The sequence below is a fragment of the Loxodonta africana genome, chromosome 6, assembly GCF_030014295.1.
Source record: "Loxodonta africana isolate mLoxAfr1 chromosome 6, mLoxAfr1.hap2, whole genome shotgun sequence".
In the NCBI taxonomy this organism is placed as follows: domain Eukaryota; kingdom Metazoa; phylum Chordata; class Mammalia; order Proboscidea; family Elephantidae; genus Loxodonta; species Loxodonta africana.
Genome location: NC_087347.1, coordinates 108,721,686 through 108,741,253, shown reverse-complemented (window position 1 = coordinate 108,741,253; position 19,568 = coordinate 108,721,686). Strand labels below are relative to the sequence as shown.

Here is a 19,568-nt window from a genome sequence, read left to right as displayed (position 1 = left end):
AAGTGCAAAGATCCTCTTTGTTAAGTAGAACCAAAAAAGTTCATATAAAATAGACCGCTCATATTCACACTACGAAGGAATATGTCGTTTTTAATATTAACAAATTCAAAGGTGTGTCCTATCAGCAGCATTGTTGTAAATTGTCCTGTAGTGCAGTTCTTTTCATAAAAATACCATACAAATGGTCAATCAATAGTCATCAGCAAAAAATAAAAACCAGAAAACAATTAACTAGGAAAAAAAAAAAAAGGAAAGAGGTAAAGCTGATGCCAAAACAAGTATAATACTGTTGGAACATACAAAAGTAACCCTTATATTTTATACATTTATACAGCATATAAAAGTTTTTGCCGATTATGCCACTGTCTCTCTTATTCCAATTTCTATTTTCTTTGGAAGCAGTTCTTTCCTTTCATCAACACTTCCTAAGGAGTTTCGACAGTTTTGCCCATCCATATATAATTTTGCATACACTGGATTGGAGTAATTTGTTGGCTAGAGGAGAAAACATAAATAGGTATAATGTTATTAGCAGCCTTGAACACACTAATTATTTTCTAGGCTGTCTATCCCTTAATAGTGAGAACATTTATATGCAATACCTTTAGTAAATGGTATATATTTAAATGTAATTTAAATGCTGTGTTTACAGGCTTTTGTAGACTTTAACATGGTATTAGATAAGAGCATACTTGTACATTTTTCAGGTAACTTGTGAACCTCAGATGGCCTTTCATACAATGTGAGAAACCTGAAGAAATCTTTGAGGAAGCTATACTATTGAGACTTTATTTTAAAGCATAAACATTTAAATCAAATTCTCATAGTTTCAGTCAGTATGTTTTTTCCTTTATTTCAAGCCTATCATTGACACGCAGATACATTTACGGAAAATCGCCTCATTGCTTGGTGCTGATGATCTTTCAATGCGAGGTTGAAAGCAAGCAAATAAAAAATAAAAATGAACAAGCTTGCATAGCTGGAGTAGCCTTTTAGACAAAGAATAATATTTTGGCTTCAAACAACTTATGCATACTTATCATTGGAAATATTTTTGGACTCATTCCAAAGAATTGTGAAGAACGCAGTCATGTGAAATTTCACGGACGCTTACTGCCGTTTGAAGTAAAATTGAGAAATGAAGAAGTGACCTCTTTCAGAACAACGTATGCAATGTTTGTTATTTCAATAATTGTGGATTAACCCCCCCCAAAATATTGTCTCATGTTTCATTTTGTTTTCTTTCAACAGCAGTACATTAAATCTTAGGTACAACAAAGAAACACTGTAAAATTTTAGTCATGCAAATGAGACAAACATGATAACGAATGAGAATGAAAAGCAGTTGTTGAAAGACTGGCGCAGAGGAGAGAATACTCAGCCCTAGGAATCCCTCTTCTGCTTAAAATGAACTATGCAACTTCAGACAGAGACTCTTTCTCCAGACTCCCACCTTCTCGCCTCCCACAAAAAAAAAAAAAAAAAACTTCTTGTCCTCTAGTCAATTCTGACTCATAGTGACCCTATAGGACAGAGTAGAACTGTCTATGAACCCCAGTTACTTAATTTTCACATTTAAAAAATGATTTAATTAGATACTCTCTAATTTCTCAATACAATGCCACATTGTATATTTTAATGAACTGCACATCAAATTTGTATCTACTAAATAAAGCATCTTAATAGAAAATGGATAAAACTAAACATAAATTTAAGTCTAAATCAGCTTAAATTTACAGCCAGAGTTGTCTTTTCTAAAAAAGAGCAAATACTTCATGCTTATTGTTAACATTTTCCAATTCAGTAGAAGGAATATTTCTACCTAATGACTTGTCTAAAATGATAAGATGTTTTATACATAATCTTAAGTAGGCATAGGCAGGTAACATACTATAAGCCTCTAATTTTAATGCTGTTTTGAAATCTCTTGTTAATTAAAAATTCAATTAAAAACAAATCTCTATCTAAGTCTAGTAATTAGCATTTGATTGTGAGGGGCTCTGTGATGGAAAAACCCAGAACCCAGTGCCGATGGAATGGATATGAAACAATGAATGTTCTTCTCTCACCCCAGCAGTTAGTGGTCCTTTCAAATCAGAATTTAGGTAGATGGGCGGCGCTGTGTGGGGAAGCTTGAAAGCACTGGACCCTCCCCCTATATACCTGGCCTGGATGTAAACAGAGAATTTTAGTTTCTGATCTAATATCATGGAACCAGTTTTCATTGACATAAACTCATTATAAATCATAAATATCACATTAAAAAAACATTCTTTAGCTCTAAGGCATGAACTGTGTGTTCATGTTAGCTTTAACAACTTAAAAAAAAAAAAAGAAACGTTACTATAAAATCTTTGCCTCACACACAGAACTGCTGTCCAGCTTATCAGTAAACATGCTATGCTCCTAAAATCCTTCATTCATTTGTGTTTATTTAATTTCATCCTCCACAAAGAAATAATATCTTTGCTCACAGTTCTGTGAAAAATGTGCCAGCCTTCCCCAATTAAGGTTTCATCACTTTGGACAATTCTGACAATGGCCCATTCTGGACACTCCGTTATCTGAGTGCTTCTAATTAAAGAAAGGCTCATCATCACTCCATAATTTTATGGAGGAAAAAAAATCAAATTTTCAATTTGATATAGCAAAACAAACTTATCTGAGTTTTTGGAAATGAGACCCTGTAGTCCAACACATACTAATTAGCGATTGTATTGGTTTACTATGTCTCACACAAGGGCAATGACTAACCATCTTTGGTAATTCAAAAACAGAATTAGCAAATCTGGCACACTCATATTCACAGCTTTGTATTTGTAAGTGGTTCAAGATTTAAAGAAAAAAAATGAGACAAAAATTTTATTAATATGAAAACATTCCTGAATATACATATTTTAAGGAACCCTAACCCTTCACTGCAACACTGAGTAACCACAAAGTTTGGAAGAAAAGCAAGGACCTCAGGAAAACATTTTTAACATAAAATCAAGTCAATGTTGCCTATTTATTCTTCTCCACAAAGTTTTATTGAGGAAATATTGAAAACAATCCAAGTAAGGATTGTGAAGAATTTGGGATAAAATCAGTAAATAGTAATTCTCTTTATTTGAACTCTTCAAACAATTCTGTGGTGACCTCTATAGTCAAATCAATTTTGTTAACTTTATTAACTATTCAGTTCTTTTAATTATAAGGTAACATTAGAACAGAAATTTCAACCATTTTGAAAATAATGAAAATCATTTGTTTACAAAAAGCTCATTTATATGTAATGCTATTTATATTCAATCACATCACCCATATAGTAAACCACTGTATAACACAGTGCATATTCCAGCTATGAAATACATTCGACCATTAAGATTGCTTCCATGTGGCCTTCTTCTTTTCAAAAGTATCTATGCCTTATCAGGACTAGCTGTGTTTTCTGCATTACTTCTTAGGAAACAATTCATATTACATTTTTCAAATATCAGGAGCCAGGTAGAATCAGCTTTCTAAGTCACATTCCAGGTACTTTCAGCTAGTCAACAGATTGGTACATAAATGTTTATTGTGTATTATGTGCTAAGTGCTTGAAAATGTATTTGAAGGCACTGAAACTTTTTTTTTTCTCTTTGTAGAATAAGAGGAGAAAAAATTTGAAATGGAGTGCTGAAAAGCTACTCACTGTAGGTGTTCAAAAATTGGCTTAATTCAATCACTGATAGATAAAAATAATAAGGAAAATGAGCTCTCTTTATGAAAAGTGTATAAAGAATATCTTCATCAGCTCAGTTTACAATTATGCATGCTGTATTTTATCCCTAAGATGAATGCAAAGAATTTGAGGAATATATTGTTTTTAAATGTCTGTCTCCATCATAGATTATCAAATAACAATATGCATAGTACATACAGTCTTTCAGTTTCAAGTAGAGAATATGGAAACTAAGGTTACCCGTATTTATTTCATGAAAAATTTTAGATGTAAGAGGTAGTTACTGAATGAATAATTAATATTAACTACAAAATTGCCTTCTAATTAGGAAGACATTGTTACAATGTGTTCTGACAGAACAAAATTTATCCATTTAATAATGTTTTATTTATTCTTATAGAAATAAATAGTTGGCCATTGATGGATCAGTTTCAGACTTAGGGAGTATAGTCGTGAATTCTGAACTAGATTGAATATATGGGACCCTAGTCAACTTCTTCAGGAGCAGCTGTTGCTATGAAGGCAAAACCATATGGGTATAGATTGGCCATTGTGATTATTTACAATATAAAGTTGCATTTTGGGAAAAGTGTCTTTAATATGTCAGAAAATAAATAATCAATCAGTAAATGAATAAATAAGACAAAGAAAAACTATTTTCTAATAGTAAACTCACACTTTTAGTTCAGACTGAAATACTCTAAAATCATCAGGCAAAATATTCAGATAATTCAGTGAAATGAATATTCAAAGTTTAACTTCTCTAGGTAATTGTGTAACTTATGTTTTTTTTCTTAAATTGTGCCAATCTGAGCATACAATGATAAGGACTAGCAGAGACTCTGAAAAGATTGTGGATTCTTAGGCTATATATATCAATGACATGTTTCAAGTTAATAGCAAGGATATTACAGCAGATAGGAAAATATTTCAGAAAAGTGATTTGATTAAACACAAATCTAAGGGCACAGCTTAGCTGGCTCTTTGATGAAAGAAATGCTGTAAAAAATACTTATTTAGACAATGAAGCACTTTGCTTTTTTTTACTGTTGAAAAAAGAAATCAGCTAACATTTTTACACTAGGTTGCATATATTGATGTAGTAATACCATAAGACATTTGAATAAGATATTACTTTAAATAAATTACATGTTTACAAATGAAGTGAATACATAACAAATATGTGTTTTCTAAAAAATGTTATATTAACTTGCATGTGTTAGGTGAATGACGTCCATAATTTTATTTGGCTTTTTCTTTAACATACGCTGTAACACTCAATACATCCTAAAGTCCTTTACTGTATTTTCAGATGAAAGGAAAACCAAAAACCAAACCAAATTTGTTGTCGCCAAGCTGATTCTGACTCCTAGTGTCCCTACAGGACAGAGTAGAACTGCCCCATAGGGTTTCCAAGTAGCAGCTGGATTTGAACTGCTGACCTTTTGGTTAGAAGCCGAGTTCTTAACCACCACATTATCAGGGCCCCAGATAAAAGGACAGCGTGATGAAATTCAGAGTCATGTAACAGAGGTATGACTCAAGATTGTTAGTACTTTTGTCTATCGTTGTGAGAGATATACCTTTGTTGGGTCCACCATAAAGCCAGGATCCAAAAGGCCTCCATCGCTGTGATCATGATCCACCTCATACATGTTATAGGATGGATTGCCGATTTCCACATTTATTCCTCCATTGATAATGGGTTGTCTTCTAATTGTTTTTGTCCTAGAAAATGTGAAATTAATATAAGTGTGATTTGTTTAAATCAGACTTTGTACACAATCAGGTATACGAAACTATAAAATTTACAGATTTAATGTCTGATTTTAATACAACAGATGGAAAGATTTTAAATGAAATGTATTTGAAATGAACTGAATAAATTACATTGATCAAGTCATAGAGAAATAAAAAATGTCTTCATTTGATAAGTAGTTTACTTATTTAAACTTTAAAATAAAAATATTTTGAAATACATTCATTCTAATAGGTAATATTACATTAGTGGAAATCCAATAGTCACTATTCTGTTATCTTTTTTTTTTTAATTTTTTTTTTTTTGATTTTTATTAAGCTTCACGTGAACATTTACCATTCCAATCAGTCTGTCACATGTAGGTTTACATACATCTTACTCCCTTCTCCCACTTGCTCTCCCCCTATTGATCTCTTATCTTATTTTAAATACTACATTTTTTGCTCCTTTCTGGGAACCAACCTTAATAAAATAGTCATAAATGAATTTTGGAGTAGATTATTTTCAGTCTCCAGCTTATAGTATTAGAGTCTTATTTTACAAAATTTAGAAACTGTGATTCATAAGCTCTTTTGATTCCTGGATAATAACCCCAAGCCACCTAGATCTTTACAACTGCATATTAATATACATTGAAATAATGAGAATTACATTGAGAGATAAACAAAACAAATATACAAGTTGTGACTGAAATGCATAATTTATGTTATACATAGGTATATTCATAATGACTTTGTTGAAATCACTAATCATATAATACGATGCTCCTCAAAGACCGTTGCTGTTTCAAGGAAAGGCTACTACGCTTGTAAAATTCTATTGAAATTTTATTAATATGGTCCCTTGCTGGTTTTGTTAAAATAAATCAGTGGAGCCATTCTATCAATATCACATAGTGGAAAGGTTGTCTAAAATAGAGGCATAAAATGGTTTTACAACAGGGTTTTGCAATTGGGATAGTTAAATCATGTTTTAAGAAATTAAAAATAAAAACAAACTCACTATGTTTCTGCAACTATTTGTGGGATTTATTTACTAACACTTAGCCTAGGACATTGCATTTTACCTTCTTTTTCTTTTACAAAGCACTAAACCAATTACTAAGGTGGTTATCAAAGTCACCAAAAGCACAAGAGGCACGATGATGGCAATGCTTCCTGAAAAACAGATAAATGAATAGAAAAAAAGAACACATTAAAAAAATGAAGAGGTTAAGTCATAGACGTAAGTAAAGGTTGATGTAACTGAATACTTTATTACCACAAATCATTGGACTATTGATATAGTAAAAATAAAAAAAAAAAAGAAAATTCTTTCAAAAAAATAAAGCGTAGTTCACATGCCTATATTCCTGTTACTAAAAAAAAAAAAAAAAATCATTCTATTAAGCAATTGATCTACTGGAAATGTTTCTTTACCTTTTTTATTTATGTGTTGAATTTAAATACCTTGTGCCTAGAGATACTGACTTCTTTGTTAGTCTCAGTTTCCTGCCCCACCTCCACCCCCACGGCGCCGCCACACACACACACAAACACATTTACCTGCGAGGATGCAGTACTGTTCCTTGTACATGCTGGAACTGCACATAAATCCACCGTGACTGAGTACACATTTACATGCCTTCACTGGCCACATTCACACCCTTAGTTTTGTAATCTTAGTTACAGAAATTTTCTGACCATACATATGTGTGGCAAAATAGATGGCCAACCAAAACCAAACCAAACCCGGTGCCATTGAGTGGATTCTGACTCATAACAACCCTATAGGACAGAGTAGAGCTGCCCCATAGAGTTTCCAAGGAGTGCCTGACGGATTCAAACTGCCGACCTTTTGGTTAGCAGCCGTAGTACTTAACCACTGGGCCACCAGGGTTTCCAAAATAGATGGCAGCCTGTCAAAAAACAAAAAAGGAGGTGCATTCTCTTTGTATTTGAGGGGACATAGGCCTAAACATGGCAAAGCAGGGGGTCAGCAAAAACTAAGGGTCACCCTCAATGAGATGGATTGACCTAATAGTCACAAGAATGGACTCAAACATACCAAAGACCTTGAAGACAGCACAGGACTAGGCAATGTTTCATTCTGTTATACAAGGGGTTGCCATGAATCAAAGCCAACTAACAATAGGCCTACATATGGATTTCTTGATTTGTTTGCCATGCGACCTTAGGTGGGTTACTCAAACTCTTTGAGGCTCTTGCTCTTCTCCAACGGAACAAAGAAAAAAAGAACTATCACACAGGAGTGCTAACTTGATTAAACAAAACAGAAGAGAAGTGGGGTCCACTTTCTTAAGTTCCAATTCCAGAATAGTTCCAGCAAAACTTGTTTTGAGGGGTTGGCTTATGTTGCAAACGTCTATTTTATCCTTGTTTTATATATGTAAGAATGGTCTTAGGTTTTAGCAGTAATGGAACTTCAAGAGTGGTCAGAGAAACTAGGTCTTAGTGTTTTATGCATATGAGCATGTAGGTCAAAAACCAAACCTGTTGCTGTCAACTGGATTCCACTCATAGCGACCCTAAAGGACAGACTAGAACTGCCCCATAGATTTCCAAGGAGCACCTGCTGGATTCAAACTGCCAATCTTTTGGTTAGCAGCTGTAGTTTTTAACCACTGTGCCACCAGGGTTTTTGTATGAGCATATAAAAAAAAAATTTTTTTTTTGAGCATATAGGAGAGACAAATTTGAAGACAGCCTCAGGCTCTATGGCTGCGTTGGCAATAAGGGGGATCAGACTTTTTTTTTTTTGCCAAGGGAGTAAAGAGACAACAATACCCTTTTGCTGGCAATGAGACTCAAATGAGGACACACCAGGGTTATATGTCATTGTGGGAGAAAGGTGTGGCAGTCTGCTTCTGTAAAGATTTACAGCTTTGGAAGACCTATGGGGCAATTCTACTCAGTCATGTAGGGTTGCTATGAGTTGGACTCATTAGACGGCAATGTGCTTTTTAGTATATGTCACTGATGATAGGAAGAAAACTAAACACCTGAGATGTGGAGAACAAGGGAGTATTAAGTAGCTCTAAGTAATTAAGCCCTGGTGGCACAGTGGTTAAAGGTTTCAGCTACTAACAGAAAGGTCAGTGGTTCAAACTCACCAATGGCTCCTCAAGAGAAAGATGTGGCAGTGTGCTTCCATAAAGATTTACAGCTGTGGGAAACCTATGGGACAGTTCTACTCTGTCCTACAGGGTGGCTGAGAATCAGAATCAACTCGACCGCAGTGGGTTTGGTTTGGTTTTTGGATTAAGTAATTAATGCTACCTTTTTTTTTTTTTTTCTAGTTTTTTTTTTTTCTGGTAAATGAATATTTAGTGGCTACAAGGCAAAGACTTTGTTTATATTACTATGTGGCTGATTCACTCAAGCCAGTTTAATCACTGGCTAAACAAAGAAAGGAAATAACTCAGTAAGTTTTAAAATTTTATTGTGGGGATCTTGAATGGTTCACAAATGGAACAGTAAGAACTATTAAAATAAACGAACTTTTTCTCTGCAAATGTATGTGCATGTAAAAGTACAGGAATATAAATTAATGATAATATTAGGCACGGTAACCAAAAACCATATCCATTGCCGCTGAGTTGATTCCGACTCATAAGCACAGAAAATACCTACTTAGATTAAAGAAAAGCATGGATCAATTCCCATGGCTCCAGCCAGATAAGTCCATATTGGAGATCACTTACCACAACATCAAAGTCTTTATTAAAGAAATTTCATGTATAAGGTCATCTTATATTTTGAAGTGTGAACTTCAAAAATAATTTGTCTAAAACAACCAAATAACTTTTCCTCATATCCATGAAAAAAATATAGTTCTCCTTTTTAGCCAGTTCCTAAAATGTAAAAATTATTTTATTTTTTTCATGTTATTACCAGGACTATGCAACTTAGTGAGTTTGACACTGTCACCTCCTAGGTGTTTAGAAAGTGAACTGTACATGAATTTATGATGTATTAGTAATTAATGTAAGTAGAGAATCTGGCACCTTATATGGTAAATAACATTTATTCACAAAATTGAAATTCTCACATAAAATAGACCACAGTTCCGTTACTTCATAAACTATGACTTCAACTCACTGATCATGGCTTTACAAATATCCTTATGTCCTTATTTATGTAATTTTTTTCCACCAAAAGTTGCCTTCAAAAATATCTAAAAATACTCCCTTTAAAGTATATAAAATTACCTTTCCCTCAATGAAATTACAAATTATTTAGAAAATTAGATTTCATTTGTTCTACATATTTTATTTCATTCCTATATTTCATTCCTATATTTCATTCCTATAAACATGTATAATTATATGCTATAAAGTAAAAAAAAAAAAAAAAAAGAAAGAAAATAAGGTAGAAGGATATAATTATACATGCTAGAAAACAAAGGGCTTTGTTTTTCTTTTTTTTTTTCATCACAGATGGCAGCTGCAATCAGATATAATATTCTGTTTAAAAGGGCTAAACTTTTGATATGTTTATATAACCAGGCAAGGTAACTGCAATGATGCTTAGTGTGGATGATAAATAGTGAGGGTAGCAATTTTATAAGTTTTTTTTTTTAAATAAATATTTTACATTGATGAAAAGCACTGGCAACCAGATATTTTTAGAATCAAGGGAGAAGGATTTGGCAAAATACATAATTCTTTTCCAAGTAGTACATATAGCAGTAAATATTGTATTGTAGCTTATAACAATCAAGGTCTCTTGCAGGTGATTTTTTGAACAGTATGTTATTGATGGATTGTTATAACCTGATTAAAAAATTATACCCGGTACTTATTAAAAGGAAAGAGTATGTCTCAAGAACTTTCTCACATAAAATAGAGCGAGTATTTCTTCATAATATGGTTTTGAAGCTTCATTATGCAACACTTTGCCATTAGAAGTAAGAACTATATTATCAAATTGTTATTTGAAGAGACACCTTCCATGGGACAGGCAGCACAGTATAGCAGTTGAGATAATAGGCTCTGGAGAGAGGTTTAAGAAAACCAGAAAAACAAACCCTTTGCCCTCGAGTTGATTCTGACTCATAGTAACCCTACAGGACAGAGTAGAACTGTACCATAGGGTTTCCAAGGAGCAGCTGGTGGATCTGAACTGTGGACCTTATGGTTAGCAGCCAAGCTCTTAGCCAATGCACCACTTGAACCTCACTACCTCTGTTCAAATCTCTCCTCTGTTACTTACAGCAACCTGTTCTTGGCCAAGTAATGTATCTTTGTTGTAGTTTACTTGTCTATAAAATGTATCATCATTAATATCTTCCTCATTGTAGTATCAAGAGGATTGTAGTATAGAAGATGAACTTATATGTTTATTAAATAATTAAAAATGCATGTCCCCGTAACACCTGTGCATACCTCTATTTTGCACTTTTTACAATATATTGTTATAATCAGTTTATTTGCTTGCTTCCTGTTTATGTTAGAACTTCCACTTCATGAGAAGAGGAATCTCCATCTTATTTGCTGATCTATCTCCAGGGTCTAGCACGGCACTTGACACTCGATAGAGGCTCAATAAATATTTGCTGAGTGAAGTGAATGAAAGTGTGGAATAGTATGTATGACAAACTTTATGCTTTCCTCAGAGAGACTCAGAGAGGTTAAGTGTCTTGTGCAAGGATACAGTGTTAGACGTCCCAGAGGCAGTATTCAAACCTCATGTTTGTCTAAATCGGAGGTCTCTTCTCTAACCACCCTACTTTTAAAAAAAATAATAGAGTTGGTTTATTTTAGAAGCCTTTGAGAAATTGATACAGTTGCATATTCTAATGCATTTTTCAATTATCCTTAGATATTTGAAAATTTATAATTCCTGGTATCATATAATCAGAGGTCTGGTGGTACAGTGGTTAAGAACTTGACTACTAACAAAAGGTTGGAAGTTCAAATTCACCAGCCACTCCTTGAAACCTTATGGAGCAGTTCTACTCTATCCAATAGGGTTGCTATCAGTCCGAATCAAGTCGATGGCAATGGGTTTGGTTTTGGTTGGTATCATATCAGCAGGTGTGTATGTGTGTCTTAAACCATGATGGTATAAACAAGATCAGAATCAAGCAGGAAAAAAGGAGACAAGAATAGGGGATTACACCCCAGCAGGTATCACATCTCTGTTGTCAGGACAGTAAAATAAAGTATCTCTGCAATACTGCCTCATAAATGCTAAGGATATTTTTCCTCCTTAACTTTATGAATAGCAAGCACAATTCATAGCCACCGTTGATATTCTCTTAACATTTTATGTAAATTTAAAATTGGAGCATGTAATGAGTATTTGTCACCCTGAGCTTTCAACTCTTCCAAACAACTTCAGCAGAGTCAGATCATGCTTCCTCAAGTGGAGCTCAAGCAGAAATCCCTAGGATAATGGATCAGCCTAATTCCAAAGGCTGACTTTTTTTTAGCTACTTTAAGCAGCATAGGCCAGAAAACATCAGCAGCACTATTCAGAACCCATTAAGAAAGCTGTGCACGAATTAGGAAGGTAAATCTCGGTGACAATTGACAGTAATTAGGCAGACAAGGCAAGCCTATTCTTGACTATGTCAAGGTCTGATGATGATGGAATACTTCACCTTCAGTGGACATAAGGATTTGAAAACACATTTTTTTTTTTTTTTTTTTTTTAAGTATCTATCTTTCTCATTGGGCAGATGACTTATGCCCACGTTTGGAGAATGCTTGACATCTATTCAAAACCACTGGGCTTTATTTGAGAGAATAAAATAACCCTCTTACTTCAGGAAGGATCTGTTGAACTTGACTTCTCCCGTTAGCGTTACTGAGACAGCTTTCTCTAAGCATGAATGTCTGATACTTTCTACCTTCTAATAGAGTCATTGGAGCCCTGGTGGTTCAGTGGTTGAGAGCTTGGCTGTAAACCAAAAGGACAGCAGTTCGAATCCACCAGCCATTCCTCGGAATCCCTATGGGGCAGTTGTACTCTGTCCTATAGGGTCTCTATGAATTGGAATCAACCCGATGGCAATGAGTTTAGTTTGCATTTTAATACGGTCATTATTTGGTCAACTTTTTTCTCAAGTCTGAAATAATGTGACGTTTAAAGAGTTAATAGCCCTTTCAATGTGCGTTGACACTTCCACTAAAATAAAAAAAAAAATGTGCATTGACACTTCCACTAAAAAAAATAAATCACTGATTGGAGGAAGACTACCAGAATTTTTGAAAAAAGGTTTACAGCTACCTCAACTCCTCCCGTATAATGTTCATTCCCTATTTTAGAACTGTTGCACGTAATTAGAAGCTTGTTCTTATATGGGAGTTTATTGCCCATGAAAATGATTGAAGGAACCCCCACCCCCATAAAACATCTGCAGCACTCCTGCTCCAAACCATTTTCCAAAAACCAAACTTCCACTTTGTGAATGAACCTTAAATAACATTTGAAAATTCAATAGCTGGTTCACTCTGTTTTGTTCTTTAATTTTAGGGAGTTCTATCCGTATTTAAAATTGGTTTTGACTCACTAAAAGGCTATGTGTCTCATTTATCTTAGATAACAGGGAAATTTCCATGAAAGAAAGGCTAAAGCACCTATCTCCACAATTCCTAATTTATAAATTCATTGTGTTCTACAAGTTGGTTAAAAAAACAAAATGAAAAAAAAGGTCTTAATGATGGTTGAGTTTCCCAAACAGCTCACAATATCATTTATAAATTAGTATGCTTCCATAATTACTACTCATGATATTCGTTTGAGCCTTAAAAAAAAAAAAAAAAATTGCATAGTTGATCAATTTCATACTGCAGAAGTTGGTAAAAATCTTCAATTTCATCTTGGCCTTAGTGGTTGGTGTGTAAATTTGAATAAGAGTTGTATTAACTGGTCTTCCTTGTAGACATATGGGTTTTATCACTGACAGTGCTGTACTTCAGGATAGATCTTGAAATGTTCTTTTGACAATGAATGCAATGCCATTCCTCTTCAAGAGCCTTAGGTGCTAGGAAAAGGGATGGGAAATTTTTTTTTTCTCATTTTGCACTATCAAATTAGCAAATATATATTTTGCTACCCCTACTCACTTTTTTAAACCAATTTCCCAAATTCTCATGCTCTAGTCTCACTATCATGTGCCCATAATCTCCATAATGCCTTCTTTCTTGCCTCCCCTAAGTTCAGCACACAAATTCTAAGGTCCCCCCAAAATGTTCCATGATGAAGATCACTCGCCTCACCTCTCTAAATTCAAGTATTCATGCCTAGCCTGTTTATTCTCAACATATATGCCATTTTTCAAAGATGTTCATACTTATCAATTCAGATTACTTCAAACATTGACATTTTGAACAATGATGCTTGGAGAATTTCAAACTCTACAATAGGAACTTCTGGGGCTTGGGCAACAAAAAGGTAGATGAGCCCACTCTGGGAACCTGTCCCTGAGGTACAGTGATGCTTCATTCTTAGACTTCGATAGCTTATTTTCTTTTTCACAAACTCGAAGTGGTGTGTTTTTTGTTTGCTTTTAGGAAATCTTTTTCTCCAGCAGTGAAAGACTAGGGAAAAATTTCTAAAGGAAGCACTGATCCATCAATAATTACCTATTGTCTTCTAATTTTTTTTTCTCTTCAAGAATATATTTAGCTATTCAATAGATACTACAGATTTTTCAAAGTTTCCCCACTTATGGTAACATTAATGACAATATATGTGAATCAGGAAACTGTATTCCATACTTTTATGTTGGAAATCTTTATAAATCATTTAGATTTGTCAGAAAACACACACACAATAATGGTATGAATAGTCTTTCATATCAGGGACCTGTCTTAAGACTATAGCTGCAAAATAAACTATCTTAAAAGGCTGACCTATACTTTAAAGCAGTAATCTAAAAAACAAAGCAAGAATAAATCAACTACAATCCTAATTAAGAATTGCTTGTTATTTCAGGCCTCTTTAAGTGTAGCCAGATAGTGTCTTTTTTTTTTTTTTTTTTCCTTTTCCCACAACACATTGAATGTATTTGCTCTAATTAAAGCATGGAATTATTTTTTTCTCCTGAAGCATTCTTGCATCCATCGTGATACCTGCAGCCTTTGTAGCTGACAGAGCTTTCCTTAGAAAAGAATATGCTTGGTTTGCAGATGCATACCTCTGAAAACTGCCAAAGTTTGTGATGAACTCTCACAGCCTGAAAGCGCATATAAATACCGATTCCTTTCACCAAGTTTAAGAGCTATGGCTACTAACCAAAAGGTCAGCAGTTCAAACCCACCAGGTGCTCTTTGGAAACTCTATGGGGCAGTTCTACGCTATAGGGTCGCTATAAATCGGAATCGACTTGACAACAATGGGTTTGGTTTTTGGTTTGGTTTTTCACCAAATGAGGGCTCAGTGCTACATCTTACATCTTTCAAAAACACTCGAATTATAATATCTCTTCTGCAAAATTCCACAGATGAGGTTTTCTAAGATCCATCTCTCTTGATAATGACTTCAAAAGGAAAATATGTATATATATAATATATAGATCACCCAAGATGATAATTTGAGAAACTTACTTGTGCTGATATGATCAGACTTACTGCTCTTCGGGGCTGGCCTTTCACACTGCGTGCCTGACCAGTTGGTGGAGCATCTAGAAAATGAAAAAGCAAAAAAAAATCAGTGAATAATAAAACACAGAGTCTGTAAACGCAGTAACTTCAAAAACATTAGGAAGGAGTATGCCATGTCATAAACTGATTCCTAAACATTATGTAGAGATTTCTGCTAATTTTAAGGGTAAATTCAATTGGGCTTCACTTGTTGAAATACTTTTTCAAATTTAGTCCAGTGGTTAAGAGTTTGGCTTCTAACCGAAAGGTCGGCAGTTTGAATCCATTAGGCGCTGCCCTATGGGGCAGTTCTACCCTGTCCTATAAAGTCTCTATGAGTCAGAATCAACTCGACGGCAACAGGTTTGGTTTTTGGTTTAGAGTCATTTTTCTTTATGTTGTGTTAAACTTTAAAATTGGCATATTCTATAACAATATTGTAATGTAGATTAAAAATTGGGAATTAAATTGAGAAGTATTCAAAATTACAAGTTACCATGCAAAAGTCAAGTTTGCATATTAAGGAATGCTTTATTAAGATTCTGTTTTTTTTTTTTTTTTTCTGGTAATTCTAAACACGTAGGGGAAAAAAAAAAAAACTAGCTACTAAACAGCAAATTGTCACTGGTGTAATAGTGTAAGTGCAGACTCCTAATCACAGGCAGGGAAATACAGTGCTGTATTTTAAACCCCATTTCTGTTACCATGAAATTAGGAGAATTTGCCCAAGTTTTAGTGGGAGAAGTTGGTACCCCCATCTCGGTATTCGAATAGTAGACCTGATTAAAATCCATTTGTTAAACATAACTCACAAACATATAATTAGCTGGTTGTATCAAAGTGAATGCTGGAATGGTTTTAGCTGTGTTTGAACAATGCTTATTGGCTAACACAAGATGCTTCTGTGTATCTGTCAGAGGAAGTGCACAGAGAGACAGTATAATTGGCTTCAGTTTAAATGACCATCAGATACCACAACGTCAAGAATAGTTGTACACAATGAAAAAGAAAAAACACAACCAGATCCAGAACCACTCCAAATGGATCTTTTTGACACAGTGGGCCAAACTAAATAACTGCAATTCAAGGTCTCTGCCAATTCTGCCATCCCTCACAGACATCTAAAATTGTTTTTTGAACTAGGCTTCTATTAGGCCATGTCAATTATTTGTGATATCCATGAAGATAGTATCGGCTTTCCTACAGCATGGGCAAATTCTCATAAAATCATCATTATTGACAAACTCAAATCATGAACAGAAAATTTTGTTTCAAAAAAGCATATATTAACTTCTGCATAAAGGACAAGAATAGTGTTGTTATTTAAAAATATAGTTATTTGATTCATAATGACGAATTGTAAAACTATGAGCATGGAGCATGATTTAAATGAAAGTTAACATCATTATTTGTATTATGATTCAGGTCATCACTCATGCATTATCCCAACATTTTGTTCATATTCCTCATAAAAATAAACCTACATCTTATATCATTCTCTATGCATCGCACTTACTATACACCATATTATAAGTAGATCATTTCAATAAATAAATATAAAACAAACCAACAAATATATAAGTAAATGGTAAGGCCCAGCACATGACTCTGTATTACCAAAGTGAGCTAGTGGAATGAGCAAATCTACAAGTGATTGAGGTAAAGTGAATAAAGTCACTTATTTCTAAAAATCTTCTCCCCCCTTTCCTGCATAGTAGTTTTGTAGGTGAACAAACTAGAAAATTGTTCTCATACTTCAGATTCTAATTCTGGACACAGTCCACAGACAATTCAAAATAAGATATTTAGGAACATTTTACAAACATGCTCTTGGATTGAATTCTGAGAACTGTAGAATTCTTCTTTTGTTTCACGTAGCCTTACATCTGTCAAATCTCCCTGACTGAAGACTCAAAAAGTTATATACACGCCAATGAAAAAATAATGATTGCTTAGTAATTTTATCATATAAACTGATATGTATATAGCTAAACTTGTGCGATTACATCAAAAGATTGAATTAAAAATATTAAACTTTGCTCTTTACATGACCACTTTTGATTTAAAAAAAAAAAAAAGTCAGATTTCATCTTCTATCAGAGAAATGACCTGAGATACACTTCGTATGTTACTAAAGATGAGAACCTCTGGGGCTCATCACTACACTGAGATGCTTGAAGTCATAAGGTGAGATTGTTCAGAAACTGGAAGATTAAATGCTAATTGGCCAGATTGTGTTTTGACATCAACATCATGTACTTTAACTATTTTGGGAAGTTATGAGAATGACGTTTTTAGAGCTCTAGAAAATCAGAGAGAGATTTTTAAACAAAAATGATAAGGACAGTGTGATTCTGATTCCCAATTCTGGGATTATTTAAGTAGGGCAGATGGTATTTGTTAATGATATTGATTAATTTCCTAATTGATTCATGACTAGGAACCCAGGATTTATGATAGATTAAGGAGAACACTTGCTAGTGGTTATGATGCTCTTCTCTTCAAAATCGTGGAAGCACATTTAAATTCCCAAACTTCGGGAAATATGTCACTTATTGCACACCGAAAATAACTTTCAAAAGCTATGCAGGAGAATAAGTAATTTTAAGTTTTATCTTAATCAGTTGATGACCTTCTTGCAATTCTTCCTCTACTCATTTTAAAATAATGTTTTATGGCCTAAGATAAAGTATGATATGTTCCACTGTTCTCCATTTGTTCCGGTTTTAAGAAATAATCTCTTCTGAGTCATTAAATCAAATGGAAATCCTTATTCCTGTTGCCTACCTTACAAAATTACTAGTTAAGGCATTTACTGCTCCACAAGCTCTTCTTCCCAGTAGCTGATTTAAGACTGAGTATTTTTACCATCTTTATAGAAATTCATAAATCTTCATTCTCTGAGTAGACTACAAAGATCAAAGCCATTAATGGCCAAACATTGAAGAACGGGGATGCATACAGATCATTAAAATTTCCTGTCCAATTTCCCACTGACTGATTTGCATAGTTATGCTGACTGTAATATCTGCGGCATCTGTCTCTTTTTCATTATTCCTCAAGTGAAATCCATAGACCATGCCTTGGTCATCTTTGATCTGTGCTGTTGAAATCCACTGCTCCTTGGTATTTCGTCCTCAGAAAATTCTCTTCAAGTTAGTCCAGTGAGGCCCTCCCAAGCAGTCTTTTTTTTTTTTTTTTTTCTCACTCACCACTGGAAGATTTGCATATCATTCCTTTTTAAATTATCCTACAGATGTTTCTCACTGCCCTTAAACTTATGACAAAGAAAACCAGCCTCATCTTATGTTTTGATCACTCTACTACTCTGATTTATTTAACTTTTCGAACACTTCCACAAAATTTAACTAAGTCTTCTTGGGTGAGGGATAAATGGGCAGATAGCTAGATAGGTAGTTAGGTAAGTAGGTAGGTAACTAGATAGATTATTTACTTTTCATACAACCATTTATCCTTGTTTCTTCATATCATCGTGTGATGATACTACTCCTCGTAGAGTTTCTTGCAGTCAATAGTTTCCCGATAAAGGGCTATTGATTTAACATTATTTGACTTCTCCCCTTCTCTGCTAGGCCATCAACATTAAAAATAAGAACTATTTACTGCTACACTTTCCTCTTTACCTCATTCTTACTTTTATATTATAACTGTATGTACAAAATGTTCTTAATTACAGCATAGTTTTGACATTTATGTTTATGTTCTAGACTACAGAAATGGTCACTGAACTGAAGAATTTGTTAAAAATTCAGATTCTGAGGACACACATACCAGAGGTTTTCATTAAGGGGCTTGTGTGGCCAGGAATCTGTGTTTTAATGACATAAATCTGATGCATGTAAATGCCAAATCATACTTTTATAATTATTTGAGAAAAATATTGCTATAGTCCCACCAGACTCTATTCTCATATGAAATATTACTCAACTATTTTTTAATTTGTGGAATGGGAAAAATGTGCCATGCTCATCATGGTTGTTCCAAGAATTAACTAAAATAACATAGGTGGAAGTTCTGTACATAATGCCTAGCAAGCTAATTGAGTTTATATATTTGTAGCTAACTCTTATCTGAATGTTATTATATGAAACACATGGTTAGTTTATTGTGTCTAAGAATCTGTGCAATTATTATATATTCTATTTTTATGCAAATAATGTGCACCCTCTGTGTTTGCTTGCCAGCCATGCCCTCCCTCCATAAGACACCCTCACAAGTGCTGCTAAAAAAAAAAAAAAAGCTTAGCATACTTATGAAAATATCTCGCAGGGGAGGGTATAGCCAGCAAACAAACAGAAGTCATGCATAAATACAGTAGTGTCAATAGTCTCTGCTTTAATTATAATTTTCTGTAGCATAGGGGAAGTAAAGACAAGAGTGTAGCCAATATTACCAGGAAACACAACAAACACTTTTTAAGATATCAAAATAAGGTTTTTGTACATAAGGGACAGTCATTACATTTAACAGCACTGATATCAGATATATAATTA

The 19,568-nt window shown here is 34.0% G+C and overlaps 1 protein-coding gene across 1 annotated transcript in view; it reads right to left on the bottom strand.

Moving 5' to 3' along the window:
- Nucleotides 1–354: 354 nt before the first annotated feature.
- The window catches only part of LRP1B (LDL receptor related protein 1B), a 1,749,164-nt gene continuing 1,729,950 nt past the window's right edge, over nucleotides 355–19,568 (bottom strand). Inside the window, exons 86-90 of the mRNA XM_064287257.1 lie at nucleotides 15,019–15,095; nucleotides 6,529–6,619; nucleotides 5,287–5,431; nucleotides 2,070–2,168; nucleotides 355–495 (exon numbers count right to left, since the gene is read on the bottom strand). Coding sequence (XP_064143327.1) covers nucleotides 355–495; nucleotides 2,070–2,168; nucleotides 5,287–5,431; nucleotides 6,529–6,619; nucleotides 15,019–15,095 — 553 coding nt within the window. The remainder of the gene's footprint in view (nucleotides 496–2,069; nucleotides 2,169–5,286; nucleotides 5,432–6,528; nucleotides 6,620–15,018; nucleotides 15,096–19,568) is intronic.